General features: G+C 38.8%; 1 protein-coding gene across 1 annotated transcript in view; it reads right to left on the bottom strand.

Moving 5' to 3' along the window:
- b4galnt4a (beta-1,4-N-acetyl-galactosaminyl transferase 4a) overlaps nt 1–18,551 on the bottom strand; it is a 445,473-nt gene that overhangs the window by 127,101 nt on the left and 299,821 nt on the right. The window contains exon 7 of the mRNA XM_024380395.2: nt 5,446–5,513. Within this exon, the coding sequence (XP_024236163.2) occupies nt 5,446–5,513 (68 nt within the window). The remainder of the gene's footprint in view (nt 1–5,445; nt 5,514–18,551) is intronic.

Genomic DNA, 18,551 nt, shown 5'->3' with positions numbered 1-18,551 from the left:
CAACAACAATGGTTCACAACTCCTGCATCTCTGTTGCATGCTGGGTCATGTACAGTCATTGGCAGGCTTTGTGGGGACTCCTACGGTAGGTACACCTATAGCTCATCTCTTAGCAGTAGTACTGTAGACTATTTTATCATTGACCTCAACCCAGAGTCTCTCAGAGCGTTCACAGTCTGCCCACTGACACCCATATCAGTTGACAGCAAAATCACAGTCTACTTGAACAGAGCAATACCCAATCATGAGGCATCAAAGCCAAAGGAAATGAATAATATTAAGAAATGCTATAGATGGAAATAAAGTAGTGTAGAAACCTACCAAATAACAATTAGGCAACAACAAATTCAATACCTTTTAGACAACATCCTGGACAAAATGTTTCACAGTAATAGTGAAGGAGTAAGCAGTAGAACACCTAAACAGTATATTTGACCTCTCTGCTTCCACTTCAAATCTACACATTGCAAGCAGACAACCTAAGAAAATTAACAACAATGACAAATGGTTTGATGAAGAATGCAAAAACCTAAGAAAGAAATTTAGAAACCTATCCAACCAAAAATATACCCAGGAGACCCAGGAAACCTGAGCCTACGCCTTCATTATGGTAAATCCCAAACGCAATACAGAAATACACTATGGACAATAAGGAACAACACGTCAGAAATCAGCTCAATGTAATTGAAGAATACATAGAATCGAACTACTTCTGGGAAAATTCGAACACACTAAATGAACAACAACACAAAGAGTTATCTATCCAAAATGGAGATGTATGGATAAACCACTTCTCCAATCTTTTTGGCCCTATAACAAAGAAAAAACAGCAAAAACATATACAGGATCAAATGCAAATCTTAGAATAAACTATTAAAGACTACCAGAACCCACTAGATTCTCCAATTACGTTGAATGAACTACAGGACAAAATACAAACCCTCCAAGCCAAAAAGGCCTATGGTGTTGATGGTATCCTAAATTAACTAATAAAATATACAGACCACAAATTCCAGAATTTTCGAAAGATATAACGTTAGCCATTGAGAACTGCAAATATGTTGCTACTGCTATCAATAACATTGCTGCCTTTAATTTTTCAGGTGCTACAAAGGTCAGTGGGAAAAAGTTGTGATGGACTACTTTCTGGAGGACAATCGCGCCATGCTGACTCTGAAAATGAATCAGACGATGAGGAAATCCCTGATTGAGGTAAAAACATTTTCACAGAAGAAGACATTGTAGTCTTCTGATGACAGTGATGGGGAAGAAATGGCAATCAACAGTGTTGTTGTCCCGGAAGAAGTTGACCTACGTGTATGAAGTGTGTGTAACGTTAGTATCTGGAATTTGTCTTTCAGCATCAGTAGAACACGCCTGACTCTCCTCCACCAGTCATACAAGGTGAATGGTCTAATGTCTCCCATCAAAAAGAGAGATGGCCCAAGCAAACAAAGGTTACACACTTTGCTGGAAAGCTGCTGCCATCCCATGTGACAAAAGCAGCAGTGTAGTGTCTTTACAAGGAATCGATCACACCACTTGGCATGTTAAGCATAAACACATTTTGAATATTTAATTGACATGATTGGCACAACATTTTATTGATCTCACATTATTTCTATATTTTCCAGAGTTACGTGTAGTCGGGCTGTCTTCCTTCAGGAGTCTGTGGAGAAAACTTCTGCCCCACATCACAAGCACTAAGCCCAGGACAGACCTGTGCTGGCATTGCCAGAGGAACAACTATCAGGTCTTCATATCTGACAATCTACCAGAAGCTATTAAATCAGCCAAGCTGAAGAAGCAAGAGCAGCATCTCCTGTTTGTTCAGAGTGAGTGGTCTGTTTACCAGAAGATGTTTGCTGACTGCAAAACAACCAGTCAAGACCTGCAGTTGTCTCATCAGGATGCATTACAGATTTGATTTTGCTTAACAAGTAAGCAACATTTCCTCCTTTATACTGATTAAGGATATAGTTGGATAGATATATATACACAAACAAATAAGTATATGTATATAGTATATAGATATATATATATATATATATATATATATATATATATATATATATATATATATATATATATATATATATATATATATATATATATATATATATACATACATACACACTGCCGTTCAAAAGTTTGGGGTCACTTAGAAATGTCCTTGTTTTCCATGAAAACATACATGAAATTAGTTGCAAAAAAATAAGAAATATAGCCAAGACTGACAAGGTTATAAATAATGATTGTTAATTTAAATAATAATTGTGTCCTTCAAACTTTGCTTTTGTCAAAGAATCCTCAATTTGCAGCAATTACAGCTTTGCAGACCTTTGCAGACCTTTGGCATTTTAGTTGTCAATTTGTTGAGGTAACCTGAAGAGATTTCACCCCATGCTTCCTGAAGCACCTCCCACAAGTTGGATCGGCTTGATGGGCACTTCTTACATACCATACGGTCAAGCTGCTCCCACAACAGCTCAATAGGGTTGAGATCCAGTGACAGTGCTGGCCACTCTATTATAGACAGAAAAACAGCTGACTGCTTCTTCCCTAAATAGTTATTGCATAGTTTGGAGCTGTGCTTTGGGTCTTTGTCCTGTTGTAGGAGGAAATTAGCTCTAATTAAGCGCCGTCAACAGGGTATGGTATGGCGTTGCAAAATGGAATGATAGCCTTCCTTCTTCAAGATCCCTTTTACCCTGTTGAATTTGACAATTAATCTTGATGGTTGTACAGTCGTCTCATATAAAACTGTGAAGGACCTCGCCGTTACTCTGGATCCTAATTTCTCCTTTGACGAACATATCAAGACTGTTTCAAGGACAGCTTTTTTTCCATCTACGTAACATTGCAAAAATCGGAAACTTTCTGTTCAAAATTTATGCAGAAAAATTAATCCAACCTTTTGTTACTTCGAGGTTAGACTACAGCAATGCTTTACTTTCCGGCTACCCAGATAAAGCACTAAATAAACTTCAGTTAGTGCTAAATACGGCTGCTAGAATCCTGACTAGAACCAAGAAATTTGATCATATTACTCCAGTGCTAGCCTCCCAACACTGGCTTCCTGTTAAGGCAAGCTGATTTCAAGGTTTTACTGCTAACCTACAAAGCATTACATGGGCTTTCTCCTACCTATCTTTCTGATTTGGTCCTGCCGTACATACCTACACGTACGCTACGGTCACAAGACGCAGGCCTCCTAATTGTTCCTAGAATTTCTAAGCAAACAGCTGGAGGCAGGGCTTTCTCCGACAGAGCTCCATTTTTATGGAATGGTCTGCCTACCCATGTGAGAAACGCAGACTCGCTCTCAACCTTTAAGTCTTCACAAGACTCATCTCTTCAGTGGGTCAGAGTGTAGTCTGGCCCAGGAGTGTGAAGGGGAACGGAAAACTTAAGTACATTTTAGTAATTTCATTTACTCTCATTTACCATTGTGTTGAAACGCCTGATGTTTATTAACAGTGAGAATCGCAGAATGGTGAATTTAACTAAATGACGGAGAGTTTGACTGTGTGATATTAGATTGCTTCTTGTGTAAATATTTTCTGTCTGGATTTGAATGATTTGTATGTCATTAAGTATTTTTTAAACCAAATACTTTTAGATGTTTACTCAAATGCTATTTTACTGGGTGACTTTTACTTTTACTTGAGTAATTTTCTATTAAGGTATCTTTACTTTTACTCAAGTATGACAATTTAGGACTTATTCCACCACTGGATGCGGCTGGGGGTTATAGCATTTATTTCACATGATCCATCAATTTAGACAAGTGTATCTGGGTAAGCTCCATCTAATATTTATAAATTATTTTCATCTGGACACTTTGTTTACCTGGATTTTTTCCATTTTGTAGGCTACTACTTTTACCACTTTTAGTATTAATCTTTACTACACTATTCACTGTTTAGAACATGACCTCACATGGGGGCTAGCTTAAGAGGGTGTGAACAATGCTGAATGGGTGTAGACAAAGAAAAGCTCTCCAGTAGGTACCAAAACATTCTAAGGCCCTTTTCTCAAAAATGAGTTTTTCAAGTATATCAACTTTCAAAGCAGAATTACTATGATATACCATTTTGTAGCTCTGAGTCTCTACTTTTAACCAATGTAAAGAACAATTTCAAATGTTGCTACATAAGACCAATTTGAGCTGGTCAGTCACAAATGCAAAGTCTTTTCATGCTTTGTTGATTTCAAAAAAGCTTTTGACTCAATTTGTCATGAGGGTCTGCTATACAAATTGATGGAATGTTGTGTTTTGGGAAAACATCCGACATTATAAAATGTATGTACACAAACAAGTGTGTGGTTAAAATGGACAAAAACAGCCATTTTTTTCCACAGGGCTGTGGGGAGAGACATGGATGCAGCTTAAGCCCCACCGTCCTCAACATATTTATCTACTAATTGCGATGGCACTGCAACGGTCTACAGCACTCGGCCTCACTCTACTAAAATCTCAAGTCAAATGTCTACTGTTTGCTGATGATCTGGTGCTTTGGTCCCCAATCAAGGAGGGCCTACAGCAGCATCTAGATCTCTGCAGAGTTTCTGTCAGATCTGGGCCCTGACAGTAAATCTCAGTGAGACAAAAATAATGATGTTCCGAAAAAGGACCCGTTGGCAGGACCACAAATACAAATTCCATCTAGACACCGGTGCCCTAGATCACACAAAAAACAATACATACTTCGGCCTAAACATCAGCGCCACAGGTAACTTCCACAAACCTTCTTCTACGCCATTAAAACGGAACATAAAAGTTGACATAGAAAAGAAAACAAAAATATAATTACTTGACAAACTGGAAAGAATTAACAAATAAAACTGAGCAAACTAGAATTCTATTTCACCCTAAACAGAGAGTACACAGTGGCAGAATACCTGACCACTGTGACTGATCCAAAATTAAGGCGAGCTTTGACTATGTACAGACTCAGAAAAGGGCAACCATTGAAGAACAAACACCATTGTAAATTACAACCCATATTTATCTTTATTTATGTTACATTTTGTACCTTATTTGCACATTGTTACAACACTGTATATAGACATAATATGGCATTTGAAATGTCTTTATTCTTTTGGAACTTTCGTGAGTGTCATTTTTATTGTTAATTTTGTATTGTTTATTTCACTTTTGTTTATCTATTTCACTTGCTTTGTTTAATGTAAATATATGAGTCCCATTCCAATAAGCCCCTTAAATTGAAATGTAATTGAATTGAGGAGGCTCATTGTCCTGATTAGCTATGTTTGGTGTTGTTATTGTTTGGGCTGTTATTGTTGACAGCTTAGACTTCCAAGTTCACTCTGCATGGTCTGCATCAGATGCAACAAATTGTTGGTGAAAACTCTGCTGCTTTCCACTTTTCTGTGTGCCACTCTGTGTGTGTGCATGTGTGTGTTGTCACAGGTACTTACTGCACAGACTTTGAGGACTGGGACCTGAATTTGCTGAACTCCCCTGGAGCAGTCCACTCAGTCCCCAGCTGTAACATACAGGAGAGAAAGATTAGAAGAGTATGGGAGACGGGGAGGAAAGAAAGGCAGAAGAAAGATAGAGGGAGAGAGAGAGACAGAGAGGAGGGAAGGAAAGATATATAGAGGTAGAGCGAGGGAGAGGAAAGAGAGGTGTACAAAAAATAAAGAAGAAAATGATAGAGCAAGCATAAAAACATGAACATAATATACTTGGTTGTACATTGAGTATACAAAGCATTAAGAACCACTCATCTTTCTATGACATAGACTGACCAGACTGACCAGGTGAATCCAGGTAAAAGCTATAAACCTTTTTTGATGTCACTTGTTAAATCCACTTCAAATCAGTGGTTCCTCCTTTAAAAGTTGCATCATACTGCGGCACACCTTGAGGACTGCCGCAGCATTCTGTGGTACATCATTTAATTGTCAGACATTTTTTCTGTTAATACAAGTTAGTGCTTCTTTTGACCACCAGAAGGCATCTTTGAGAACCATTCGATAGTCTTCCATATTGCAAGCTTGCGGGAGACCGGGGTTCAATTGTCCGACCGGGAGGAAGGAGTAGGCTGTCCTTGTAAATACGAATTTGTTCTTAACTGATTCCATATATGTTATTACATAGTTGTGATATTTTCACTTTAATTTACAATGTAGAAAATAGTAAAAAATATAGACAAATCCTGGAATGAGTAGGTGTGTCCAAACTCTCGACTGGTAATTTGATTAATTTTATGGTGTTTCTATTCCATGAAAAATGAAAAACCTTCTGGGTTTCTCTTAGGATGGAATGGAAAATATGGTGCTGCACAACGTGATGGTCGGCAGTACAGTACCAGGGGAATTTAGCTAAATAATCCCTGTGTTAGAATAAAAAATAAAAAAAGCTTAATCATGCTCTCTCTCTATCCTTCTGTCTCTCGTCTGCAGGTATGATTTGATGTTAGAGAGGAAGCCAGTCCCGTCCTCGCCACCTTACCCGCTCTTAAGATCACCTTTGGGCTGACTGGGAGCCCAAGGCTGGTTCGGAGACACCGCAAGAGACACTATGTAATTGTGATGTGACTGAGAAATTATTAGGGTAGCACTGTAATTCATTAATCATATGCTGTCTTCTTGACGGCGTAGTGTGTTACTAATGGTTTTCTTTGAGACTGTGGTCCCAGCTCTCTTCAGGTCATTGACCAGGTCCTGCCGTATAGTTCTGGGTTGATCCCTCACCTTCCTCATGATCATTGATGCCCCACAAGGTGAGATCTTGCATGGAGCCCCAGACCGAGGGTGATTGACCGTCATCTTAAACTTCTTCCATTTTCTAATAATTGCACCAACAGCTGTTGCCTTCTCACCAAGCTGCTTGCCTATTGTCTTGTAGCCCATCCTAGCCTTGTGCAGGTATACAATTTTACCCCTGATGTCCTTACACAGCTCTCTGGTCTTGGCCAATGTGGAGAGGTTGGAGTCTGTTTGATCAAGTGTGTGGACAGGTGTCTTACAGGTAACGAGTTCAAACAGATGCAGTTCATACAGGTAATGAGTGGAGAACAGGAGGGCTTCTTAAAGACAAACTAACAGGTCTGTGAGAGCCGGAATTCTTACTGGTTGGTAGGTGATCAAATACTTATGTATTGCATTAAAATGCAAATTAATTACTTAAATAATATACAATGTGATTTTCTGGATTTTTGTTTTAGATTCTGTCTCTCACAGTTGAAGTGTACCTATGATTTTAAAAATTACAGACCTCTACATGCTTTGTAAGTAGGAAAACCTGCAAAATCGGCAGTGTATCAAATATTTGTTCTCCCCACTGTATATCAGGGATGGGTAACTGGCGGCCCGCGGGACGCATGCCCCCCCCTCCCACCCCTCCTTTGCCCTCAGAACAGCTTCAATTTGTCAGGGCATTAGAGCCTTCCACAGGGATGCTGGCCCATGTTGACTCAAATGATTCCCACAGTTGTGTTGTATCATTACACCCACACAGTGATGGAGGAATGAAGTTGTATTATTCAAAGCAGAGCTCTCTTAAGCTCCTCAAGCATTCACTCACTGCATCCCAAATGGAACTCTAATTCCTACATAGTGCACTACTTTTGACTAGGGCCCACACCTCTGTCTGTGTCCTTGATGGCTTAAACCTGATCACCAGCTTGGCATCGTGAATGAAAAACTTCATTACAGGGCAGAGGATGAAGAGTTGTGCCACTGGTACAAGCAAGGTAAATTAATGGAAGAACAAACTGGAGGGATATGAGAATGTTTTCGGGCCACGTTTGGAGGACAGTGAACCGGTTCATATCAAAAATACTTTTCTATGCATGCATTTGTTATTGGGACCCCATTCACTCCATATAAACCGGTATGCTGTCACTACTAGCAGTAGATCTGTTATACAATTGTTATAGCAATAGCATAATATTCATAATAGCAGTTACAGCATGTTTTTTTTTGCAATCCTCTCCACAAACTCATACTAGCACTCTTATAAAATAGCATGTCATTAAATAGTAGTATATGAGCTAAGAGCCCGTTCCCTCCCTCCCAGCTTCCCTCACCTTTAGCTCCTACTGTATGCTGCACGGTTGAGAGATGCATCTATTTTTTTATTTAACCTTTATTTAACTAGGCAAGTCAGTTAGCATCAAATTCTTATTTACAATGATGGCCTACATTGGCCACGACGCTGGGCCAATCGGGCACTGCCCTATGGGACTCCCAATCACAGTCGGTTGTGATACAACCTGGTTTCAAACTGAGATGCAGTGCTTTGGACCGCTGCGCCACTCAGGAGCCAAATAAGAGAGGGAGTGTGATGGAGAATAGTAGAGAAAACCACAGGGGATCACTTCTTCCTCCAGAATACTGACTAAATTATTTGTTTTATTTATTTATTTAAAGGGGACAATGCACATTAATCAACATCAATATTACAATAATGCAAAATCCATGTAAATGTAAAAAAAAGAATTGTGCCGAGGTTAGCCAAAGCTAATTTGCCCCTGTAGTCGCAGGGCAGGTGAGGTCAATTACACAGCCATAATACTGACTAAAACAAAATGGAAATACATTACATCCAATAATATATCATTTTAGCAACATCAACAACAACACTATCATCAACTGTCGTATTACATATACTGGGGGAGACCAGATGCTGCTGGAAGTGGTGTTGGAGGGCCAGTAGGAGGCACCCTTTCCTCTGGCCTAAAAAATAAAATATCCCAATGCCCCAGGGCAGTGATTGGGGACATTGCCCTGTGTAGGGTGCCATCCTTCGGATGGGACGTTCAACGGGTGTCCTGACTCTCTGTGGTCACTAAAGTTCCCATGACACTTATTGTAAGAGTAGGGGTGTCCTGGCTAAATTCCCAGTCTGGCCCTCATGGCACCTAATCATCCCCAGTTTACAATTGGCTCATTCATCTTCTCTCCTCTGTAACTATTCCCCAGGTCGTTACTGTAAATGAGAGTGCGTTCCCATTTAAATAATGGTTCAATAAAAATAAAACACACAAGGAACCAGAGATAATGTGTATAGATTTGAGCCATGTTTTCTATTTAAATGTAAAAGCACAATAATCAGTGCTTTTGTTTTCTATTTAAATGTAAAAGAGAAGTGAAAAAGAAAGGATGAGATTAAACAGATGAGAAATGAGAGATCGAGAGAGCCTGCCTGCCAGGAGCCTCTACGAGATGCCGGACTCATGAGGCTCCCCAGCGCCTCCTCTCTGCCCCACAGTCGCATCCCAGCCCATTAATTTCCTCAACCAGCCGAGGAAACTAACTAGAACCCTGCTGTTGCTGATCCGTAATGAAAGAATAAGGCCAGGATCACAGCGGGCTCAGCTTTAATTGTTAGTGTTGGCATTCTCTCTGGTTTGGAAGCAGGGGAGGGCACATTTTGTGGTGTAGTAACTGATCCCCCCTTCTTAGTTAGTACACAGAGAGAGAGAGAGCTTATTTCTGGGCTGCTGTGTTGGTCTGACAGGAACACACACAGAGAAATACACAGAAACACACAGAAATAATTAACGCAGGCACACACAGACACACAGACACACACACAAACAGTATGAGACACGCACACACACGAACACACATACACACACACAAACTTCCTAAGAGGGATGTACAGACTGTCCCTTCACACTCTCAGGAGCCTGTAGAACATGAGCTGTGGAGCTGCAGCTAGTACCACTGCATAAAATGACCTGTATCAAAGTGTGTCTGACAGTGTCATTTTGTCTTGACATCAAATGTTTCAGACCTAAATAGTGGAGTTTTGAAGTGTATCAGCTTGAAATGTGTCTGTTTCTGATAAATAGTGGCAGTGTTTGACACAATCAATCCAGATGCTTGAATATATCCTGACACATTGTGTCTGACAGTTTACAGTAATGTCAGTATTCCCACAAAGTAAGGTCATTGGCTATTGGTGAGATGGTGTGGAGGCTACGTCGGAGGGAACATCCAATGAAATCAAGTCAGATTTTGAACTGTTAACGTTGATGTGGTTATTTTTCAAGTGCAGTCTTAAGAAAATGGCAAGGCACTCCACAAGCAGTGACTTGATTTCAACAAGAACATTTTAATTGACCCAACAAAGTCTACGAAGGATTTCAATAACTAGCTGGGGTAAGGGAACAATTTATACATTAGATCTAATGTCTGAACATCTAATGTTTGCTGTAAATTTCAATTATTTTCTACCACCTGAATGAAGAGAGCTAGCTAGATAGCCAGCTGACTTTTGGCTAGCTACCAATTTAGATAATGCAATTTAGATAATAACATTGCTAACTAGCAGAGAGGAATACAAGTATTTTATAACTAACTAGCTAGCTAGCTTGTGTGTAAGAGACAATTTATACTTGACCACTGTATAGATGTTGTAGGCGCCGTCTGGATGGTGTGAAGCAATTGCGGAGATTCCATAGGAATGCAGAGGCCAAATTGAGCTCTGTACCACATCGCTGTGTGCTTCTCAAATTATTTTAACTATGCGGAGGGCTCCGCATAGGTCTGCACTGACATGATTGATTGATTGACGGTAGGTGAGGGCGGGAGGTCCTGTAATAAACACAAAATCCCTTCCTTGACAATTTCCTTCATAACAACTCTGCACTGCTCGGCGAAGCGCAAGAAGTATGAATGCCCTGACTTCTGCAGAGGCCATATTATCATAAATGCTGCACGGCCAATGCAGACGTCAGATTGACCATGCAGCGCCTTTTACATTAGTTTAGGGGTTTTGCTAGCTAGTTAACCTGGAGTGTTTGCCTGGGAGTTCCAGCTAGCTAGCTTCCCTCATTCATCACACAGTTGTATCATAGCCAGCCAGGATTAGGCAAGCCCATGGGTAGCCTAGGCAGCCAGTTGTGGGCAATAGATGTGCACTATCGTCTAGAATTGATTCAGGCTACAAAGGCATAATTTACCTTTAAGGGCGGGCTGTAAGAATATAAACTGGAAAAGAATGTGTACTGTCTAAAACAACGTTTTTAAATACATTTTATTTTATGAACAACTTAAGATGTTCCACACAATTGACTGAATGCGGTGTGCAACATGCTAATTGTCTGAAAGTCAGAAAATTGTGGTGGAAAATTGTGTTTTATTAAGACAGTACACATTTTTTTTGTTATTTTCCGATGGCCCTTGAGGAGAATTTCATCCATGGGGTATCTGGGCTTGTTTCATCATGTCCAAGGCATTTCTAGGTCAGTGAGATGTGTTTCACACTTAATTTCCCAGGAGGAAGACAGGTCTGGGCTTCGCGTGCTGATTGATATACCCTGTGATACCTTTTAAATACAAGCTGTCACATTTTTTACAGTCTCTGAAAGACCAGAACTCGTATGGGTTGGTACTTCGTGGGAGGTAGACACTAACAACACAATCCTTTGGGCAAAACTGAAACAACTGACCAGACCACAATGGCTTCAAGTGATTATGGAGCATATTTTTTGCTACCTGGTGACTTTCAACCACACGTTTCAACCGGAATATAGTGAAGAGGATTTGAAACAAAGAGTTAGATTTAGCTAGAAGCTTAGCTACAGTCGATGCCAGCATCAAGAAGGCAGATGACAAATACAGTGTCTTAGCTATGTAAGACATTTTTCCTGAAAGTCACATAGGTAGTTACAGTAGCTAACTTTAGTTTATCTATAAGAAACCCATATTGTGTATTCCTGGTAAACATACTACTGTGTTACAGTTTTTCTGTTTGCTAACTTAGGTAGCTAGGTATGTAGCTAGGTAGGTAGCTGAGCATCTAGCTAAATCCAACTTCGAATCCTCTTCACTATACTTCAGTTGAAACATGTATGGTTGAATGTCACCAGAAGATGTTTTACAATTGGATGAGATCTATTGTATCTTGATTGTAAAACCTATTCTCTTTTTAGTCATTTATATGGCTACTAAATATGGCCACTAAACAGCAAGCTATAACATTACAACCAGCCACCTAAAGCTAGGTTTACTAGCAAATGTTAGCACATGACTGAAGTTGGCTAGCTAATTAACCTGGCACCTGCTAACTTGTTACTATGCGCCAGGCCTCCCATTGTAACTTTTTAGCAAATGTGTAACATCAGCAACTTTAAATATTTTTACTAGCTAGCTATGTAACATCATTGATGAGCGTTAACATTGGTTATGATTATGACCGTGGATGCATTTCAAAATCCCCAAATTATAGGCATAGAATTCCAAACAGTTGTAAAAAGCAATTATTGGCTATCCAGCAAGCTAGCTAGCAATGTTTACTAGCTAACAGTGAGGAGAAACAATAATGCAACAATCTAACTGCTGTAAATATATTAAACTGATAAGGTGGTTTTATTATGAAAAATATTGGCCTAAGTATGCCTGTCAGATACGGCTGTAGCTAGATACTGTCTGCCTACCTACCTACCTACCTACCTACCTACAACTAGTCTACACACATGGAGATATGCTGGCATATTTCAACTGTCATTCAAACTGTGCAATGTATAATTTAGAGTATAATTTATTATATATTTTTGTCTTATATACAATACCGTGTGATGCCTGGGCTTCTTTGTGAAGTGGATTCTTGGAGAGAAAAATAATTCCTTGGCCTGCGTATGTCATTGTAGCAGAACTGTATACTGTGAACTGTATCCTTCTCAATGGATTGGACATTATGCTGCATTTCAAGCAGAAAATGACTCAAGAGGAGATGAATGGCAGTTTGATTTTGGAAATACACCTCCCACAGCTATAAAAGTGTTTCCTGAACTTACTGTATGTTTCTTTGGAATGGTACTTTCATCATGACCACCTCCCCCATCATCTGTTGATCACAAGTTCTCTTAGCTGCAGATTATTAAACCAGATAATGTTATTCATGCAAAGAAATTTGATATCCATTACTCCGAGTTAAAGGAAAGGTACTGCTTGGTGTAGCACATCATTTTTGACCAACCTTAACTTGGCGATGCAGTCTTGATTCATAGAAACATGAATTTCATAAAATGTCTGTGTCCAGTTGCAGGGGATCAGTTTGTATTTAGAAAACACTCAGTTATTAAAATAAATACTTTATTTGCTCCATGAAGTAATCCAACAATGTGTACGCCGCCATCTTGTATATTTCATGTCTTCTCTCATTGATCGAGACAGGTGTCTGTCATCATGACATGCGGCACTTTGGGGTGGACGCTCACTTGTCTCGATCAATGACAGAACAATTGAAAAGGGGATACCTAATCAGCTGTACAACTAAAATGTGTCTTCTGCACCTCTCTGATTCAGAGAGGTGAGGGGGGATGCCTTAATCAACATCATCAGCACCCAGGGAAGAGCTGCCTTGCTCAGGGGCAGAACAACAGATTTTTACCTTGTCAGCTCAGGGATTCGATCCAGCAACCTTTCGTTTACTGTCCTAACGCTCCTACCTGCCAGGCTACCTACCACCCCGTGTATTTTTGGATTACTTCATTGAGCAAAACAATTGTTTATTTTAACTCTGGAGCATTTTATTTATTCAAACGGATGCCCTGCAACTGGACATGGACATTTTGATACTCCTGTTTCGAGGAATCAAGGACAAAGACAGCATCGCCAAGCTTAGGCTGTGTTACACGAAACAATACCTATTCTGTAACTCCCAGTAATGGACACCAAAAATCTTTGGTTCAATCACATTATCTGTAAAAATCTGTAGCTACAGTTCTCTGCACTTCACTACACCTTAGACACACTAAAATGTACTGTTCATTCTGATTTTTTGGGGGGCATGTTACTTTTACAATATAACATTCTTGTTGAATACCCAGTTACCTTTTTGAGTTAGCCTTAAATATTGTACACTCTGTATTTTAGATTGACAAATCAATATTATTTGGACATTATTAACATTATTAACATTATTTGGATATATCTGAATGTCTAACATCTGTTTGATGCAACAGAGCCCTGTAGAGATTATATAAATATATTCTGTGAATGCATAAAGGCAGACACATTTTTAGGAGATTGATATCCTTTATACAGCTTCAGTACACTGGCAATGGTGTTAGGCATGCTGGGCTGTGGGCTGTGGAAGTAGAGTGCTTGTGGCGAATGGTCTTGTCCTATCTGTGGTGTAAGGCCAGTTGGATAAGACTGCTGGAAGTGGTGTAGGGCTCGTAGACCTTAACCACCAAGTGTTTGGACCTCTTGCAGAATATTTGCTGGCACTGCATGTCTCCTGGAAAGATATGGTTGTGTTGTTACCATTTTACAGTGCATTTGGAAAGTATTCAGACCACTTGACTTTTTCCACATTTTGTTACGTTACAGCCTTATTGTAAAATGTATAAAATATTTTTTTCCTCATCAATCTACACACAATACCCCCTAATGACAAAGCAAATGAGTTTTTTTTTGAATTTTTAGCAAATGTATTTGAAATAAAAAAACAGAAATTTACATTTACACATTTACATAACTATTCAGACCCTTTACTTAGTACTTTATTGAAGCATCTTTGTCAGCAATTACAGCCTAGAGTCTTCTTGGGTACAGTGGTTCTTCCTTTAAAAGTTTTGAGTTTATGCCATGACCATTAGTGGTAGATTGTGGCATTGCGTCATTGCACCACACTATCACAAGGGGGAGTTAGAACTCTGATCTATCGGTAGTCTAAACTGTGGCACAAATTGACTCGCTTTTTGTAAATTAATGGAGGTGTTTTCAGTCTGATAGTCTTTAATAAATAAATGTTTTGACTGTTTTGACCAAGTTAATCTGCTCATGGTGTGTGTGTTCAATTATTTTTGACATTGTGGTTACAATGAAGAATGTAAACAAAATAAATAATCAGATGCGTGTTGCAAGCTTTATTTTTCCTTATTTTATTTTTTACTCATTTATTTTCTCCCCAGCGCCCACATCACTCACAGCCACATGGCCTCAACCTGCACCATTTTGTTTCTCTCTGTGGCCCACACGCACTTGAAACATTTGGATAATAAAGCATTTCAAGTATATTGAAGACAGAAGCCACCTCTTAATGAGTTCCGAGAGCTGATCTGTTATCCAACGATTATTATTATTATTATTATTATTATTATTAACCCTGCATTATAATGATATAAAAGCCCCTTAGATATTCTCACAGACCAGATTTGCCCTAACGAAAAGTGCCCCTTAGATATTCATTTAGAATCCTCCAATCCTCTCAATTTGATTAGATCTACAGTACAAGGACATGTTATTGATCTGCAATTATTTTCAGAGTTCCGAGAGCCGTGTCATACCAATTATTAGTGGATTATTCACTAATTAATAGCTTTGGATCAAAATAAATAAGTACCAACATTATTTCTTCTTGTTTTTAATAAATAATATTCTGCTCATGTTGTGTGTGTTCAAGTATTACTATATTACGTTTTGGATCACAAAAAAAAAAGTACAATTTTTTTTTAAATTAAAATTCCGCAAACAGAAGTATTTCACACCATTTTAAAGATACACTTCTTGTTAATCCCACCAGTGTTTGATTTCAAATAGGCTTCACGGCAAAAGCACCACAAACAATTACGTTAGGTCAGAGCCAAGTCACAGAAAAACACAGCCATTTTTCCAGCCAAAGAGAGGAGTCACAAAAATCCGAAGTAGAGATAGAATTAATCACTAACCTTTGATGATCTTCATCAGATCACACTCATAGGACTTCATGTTACACAATAAATGTATGTTTTGTTCGATAAAGTTCATATTTATATAAAAAAACTCACGTATGACATGATATGTTCAGTAGTTCCAAAAACATACAGTGATTTTGCAGAGAGCCACATCAATTTACAGAAATTCTCATAATAAATGTTGATGAAAATACAAGTGTAATGCATGGAACTTTAGATACACTTCTCCATAATGCAACCACTGTGTCAGATTTCAAATAAGCTTTACGGAAAAAGAAAACCATGCAATAATCTGAGTACGGCGCTCAGAGACCAAACAAGCCAAAAAGATATCCGCCATAATGTGCAGTCAACAGAAGTCAGAAATAACATAAATATTCACTTACCTTTGATGATCTTCATCAGAATGCACTCCCAGGAATCCCAGTTCCACAATAAATGTTTGCTTTGTTCGATAATGTCCATAATTTATGTCGAAATAGCTACTTTTGTTAGCGCGTTTTGTAAACAAATCCAAACTCACGAAGCGCGTTCACTAGGAGCAGACGAAATGTCAAAAAGTTCCGTTACAGTCCGTAGAAACATGTCAAACGATGTATAGAATCAATCTTTAGGATGTTAACATAAATCTTCAATAATGTTCCAACCGGAGAATTCCTTTGTCTGTAGAAAAGCAATGGAACGCGAGCTACCTCTCACGTGAACGAGCGTCACGAGCTTGTGGCACTCTGCCAGACCACTGACTCAAAGAGCCCTTATGAGCCCCTCCTTTACAGTAGAAGCCTCAAACAAGTTTCAAAAGACGGTTGACATCTAGTGGAAACCTTAGGAAGTGCAACATGACCAATATCCCACTGTATCTTCAATAGGGAATGAGTTGAAAAACGACAGATTTCCCATTTCCTGGTTGGAATTTTTTCTCAGGTTTTTGACTGCCATATGAGTTCTGTTATACTCACAGACATCATTCAAACAGTTTTAGAAACTTCAGAGTGTGTTCTATCAAAATATACCAGTAATACGCATATATTAGCAACTGGGACTGAGTAGCAGGCAGTTTACTCTGGGCACCTTATTCATCCAAGCTACTCAATACTGCCCCCAGCCATAAGAAGTTTAAGGACCAAAACAAATACAGCTATGCCATATAGATTGCAAAATAGTTAGGAAGAAATGTCCGATGTACCGATTCCATGGCACATGGTTAATGAATTGACATTTTTCTGTTCCTCCTGAAAGCTCTAATATTTAAAAAAAAGTCTAATGCATTCTCTCCATCGCCCACACGCACTTGAAACATTAGGATAATAAAGCATTTAAAGGCTGACTTTGATTGATTTAAAAACTTCTGACACCCAAAATTCTAACTCCACCCATACCTTTGGACATTTAAACATACCCAGAAGGCATGGATTATTATAACCTACTGCAGGCCTAAAACCTATGGGTGCAAACATCGTTTCCATGATGGGCTATTAGCTGGACAGTAAACTCTTTACAAAAGGATAGCTCAGCTAGGTGTGAAAAAAATCCCCCCAATTTGCAAAGTATTAAGTACTCTAAAGTTTTACATTTCTATCTACAAACATCATGCAACCGCAAAATGTCGGGTAAAGCATATACTTTACAGTATTTCTTCATCAACATCTTTATTCTTTCGTTAATAAAAGAATGATAAAAATACTTTCAAAATGCAGATGTTTATTTCAACTATCAGCAGGACAATACTCTTGCCGAGTTTAGAGACTTTAAATATATTAATGGATCCCATAACGAAATACCATGGGAATACATTTCACTGAATGACATAGCATGGGGGCTGGTCTTGATAAATCAATCAGATTTTTATTTGTAAATGTTAGGATTATTTTGCTCTTCACTATCACAATATTAAAAACATTAAAATGCATTCATGAATTAAATCGCTTTAGGCAACATGTTTCAGTTCATCTGATGAAGGTGCACATGGGCCTATTTATATAATGAATCTAAAATTCGGAGGGCAGAAATGATTAAATATTAAAGCATTAGACCTCTCACTACAGGCATCAGTCATACAAAAGTTGCACTTAAATCCAAACTGGTTCTCTAGCAAATTAGTAAGAATGTCTCACCCCATGTTCAAGAATGGCCTTTTCCCTTTGTTCAGATTACAACAGCTAATTTTCAGGTATTTGAAAACGAAATCATCTACAAAATATCATTTTTTTAACCAGCCATAGAAAGTTGGTTGCAATTTCAGTTTAATCCACCAGAAAAGACAGATCAAATACTCCATCAAATATTGTGGTTAAAAACTAGATTTTTTGATAACATTTCAAAAAAGGTATAATCTTTGTAAATTATATCATAAATAGGACTGGTGGAGTTATGTCACACATGGAGCTAACACAAATATATGGAAATGTCGGCTCTACCCAAAATTACAACCAAATAATTGCAGCATTACCGCAAAAAAGGAAGAGGCAAGTGGAAGGGGAAAAACGTAAGGAACTTGTCTTTCAGCCCTGGAGGCTATTAGCAGGACAATAGACACGATGTGGTCCCAAAAACACCTTTCTGACATAGGGTCCAGCATATCTCTTGATGATGTCATTGAATGTCTCGCCAGCTTTGATCCATGCCTTGGCCTGCAGCACACACATTTCTTTGTTTGTCAGATGAATCATTGGGTCGAAGCTACAGAACAGTACAAAAGAAGAGAATACACATGGTTAATGTTCTGAATTATATATATATATATATATTTCCCCCCTCTGTTTCTCCCCTTTAGAATAAAGGGGTTGCAAGACGGCTGGTCCAGTTAGGCTGAGAATCGTCTTTAGAGGAGACCATGACTCCAGAGAATGAACCCTTGTGTCAGGAAGTCTGGATGAACTATGC

Source organism: Oncorhynchus tshawytscha, linkage group LG19, assembly GCF_018296145.1.
Source record: "Oncorhynchus tshawytscha isolate Ot180627B linkage group LG19, Otsh_v2.0, whole genome shotgun sequence".
Lineage (NCBI taxonomy): Eukaryota > Metazoa > Chordata > Actinopteri > Salmoniformes > Salmonidae > Oncorhynchus > Oncorhynchus tshawytscha.
This window is presented reverse-complemented; position numbering and strand designations above follow the sequence as displayed.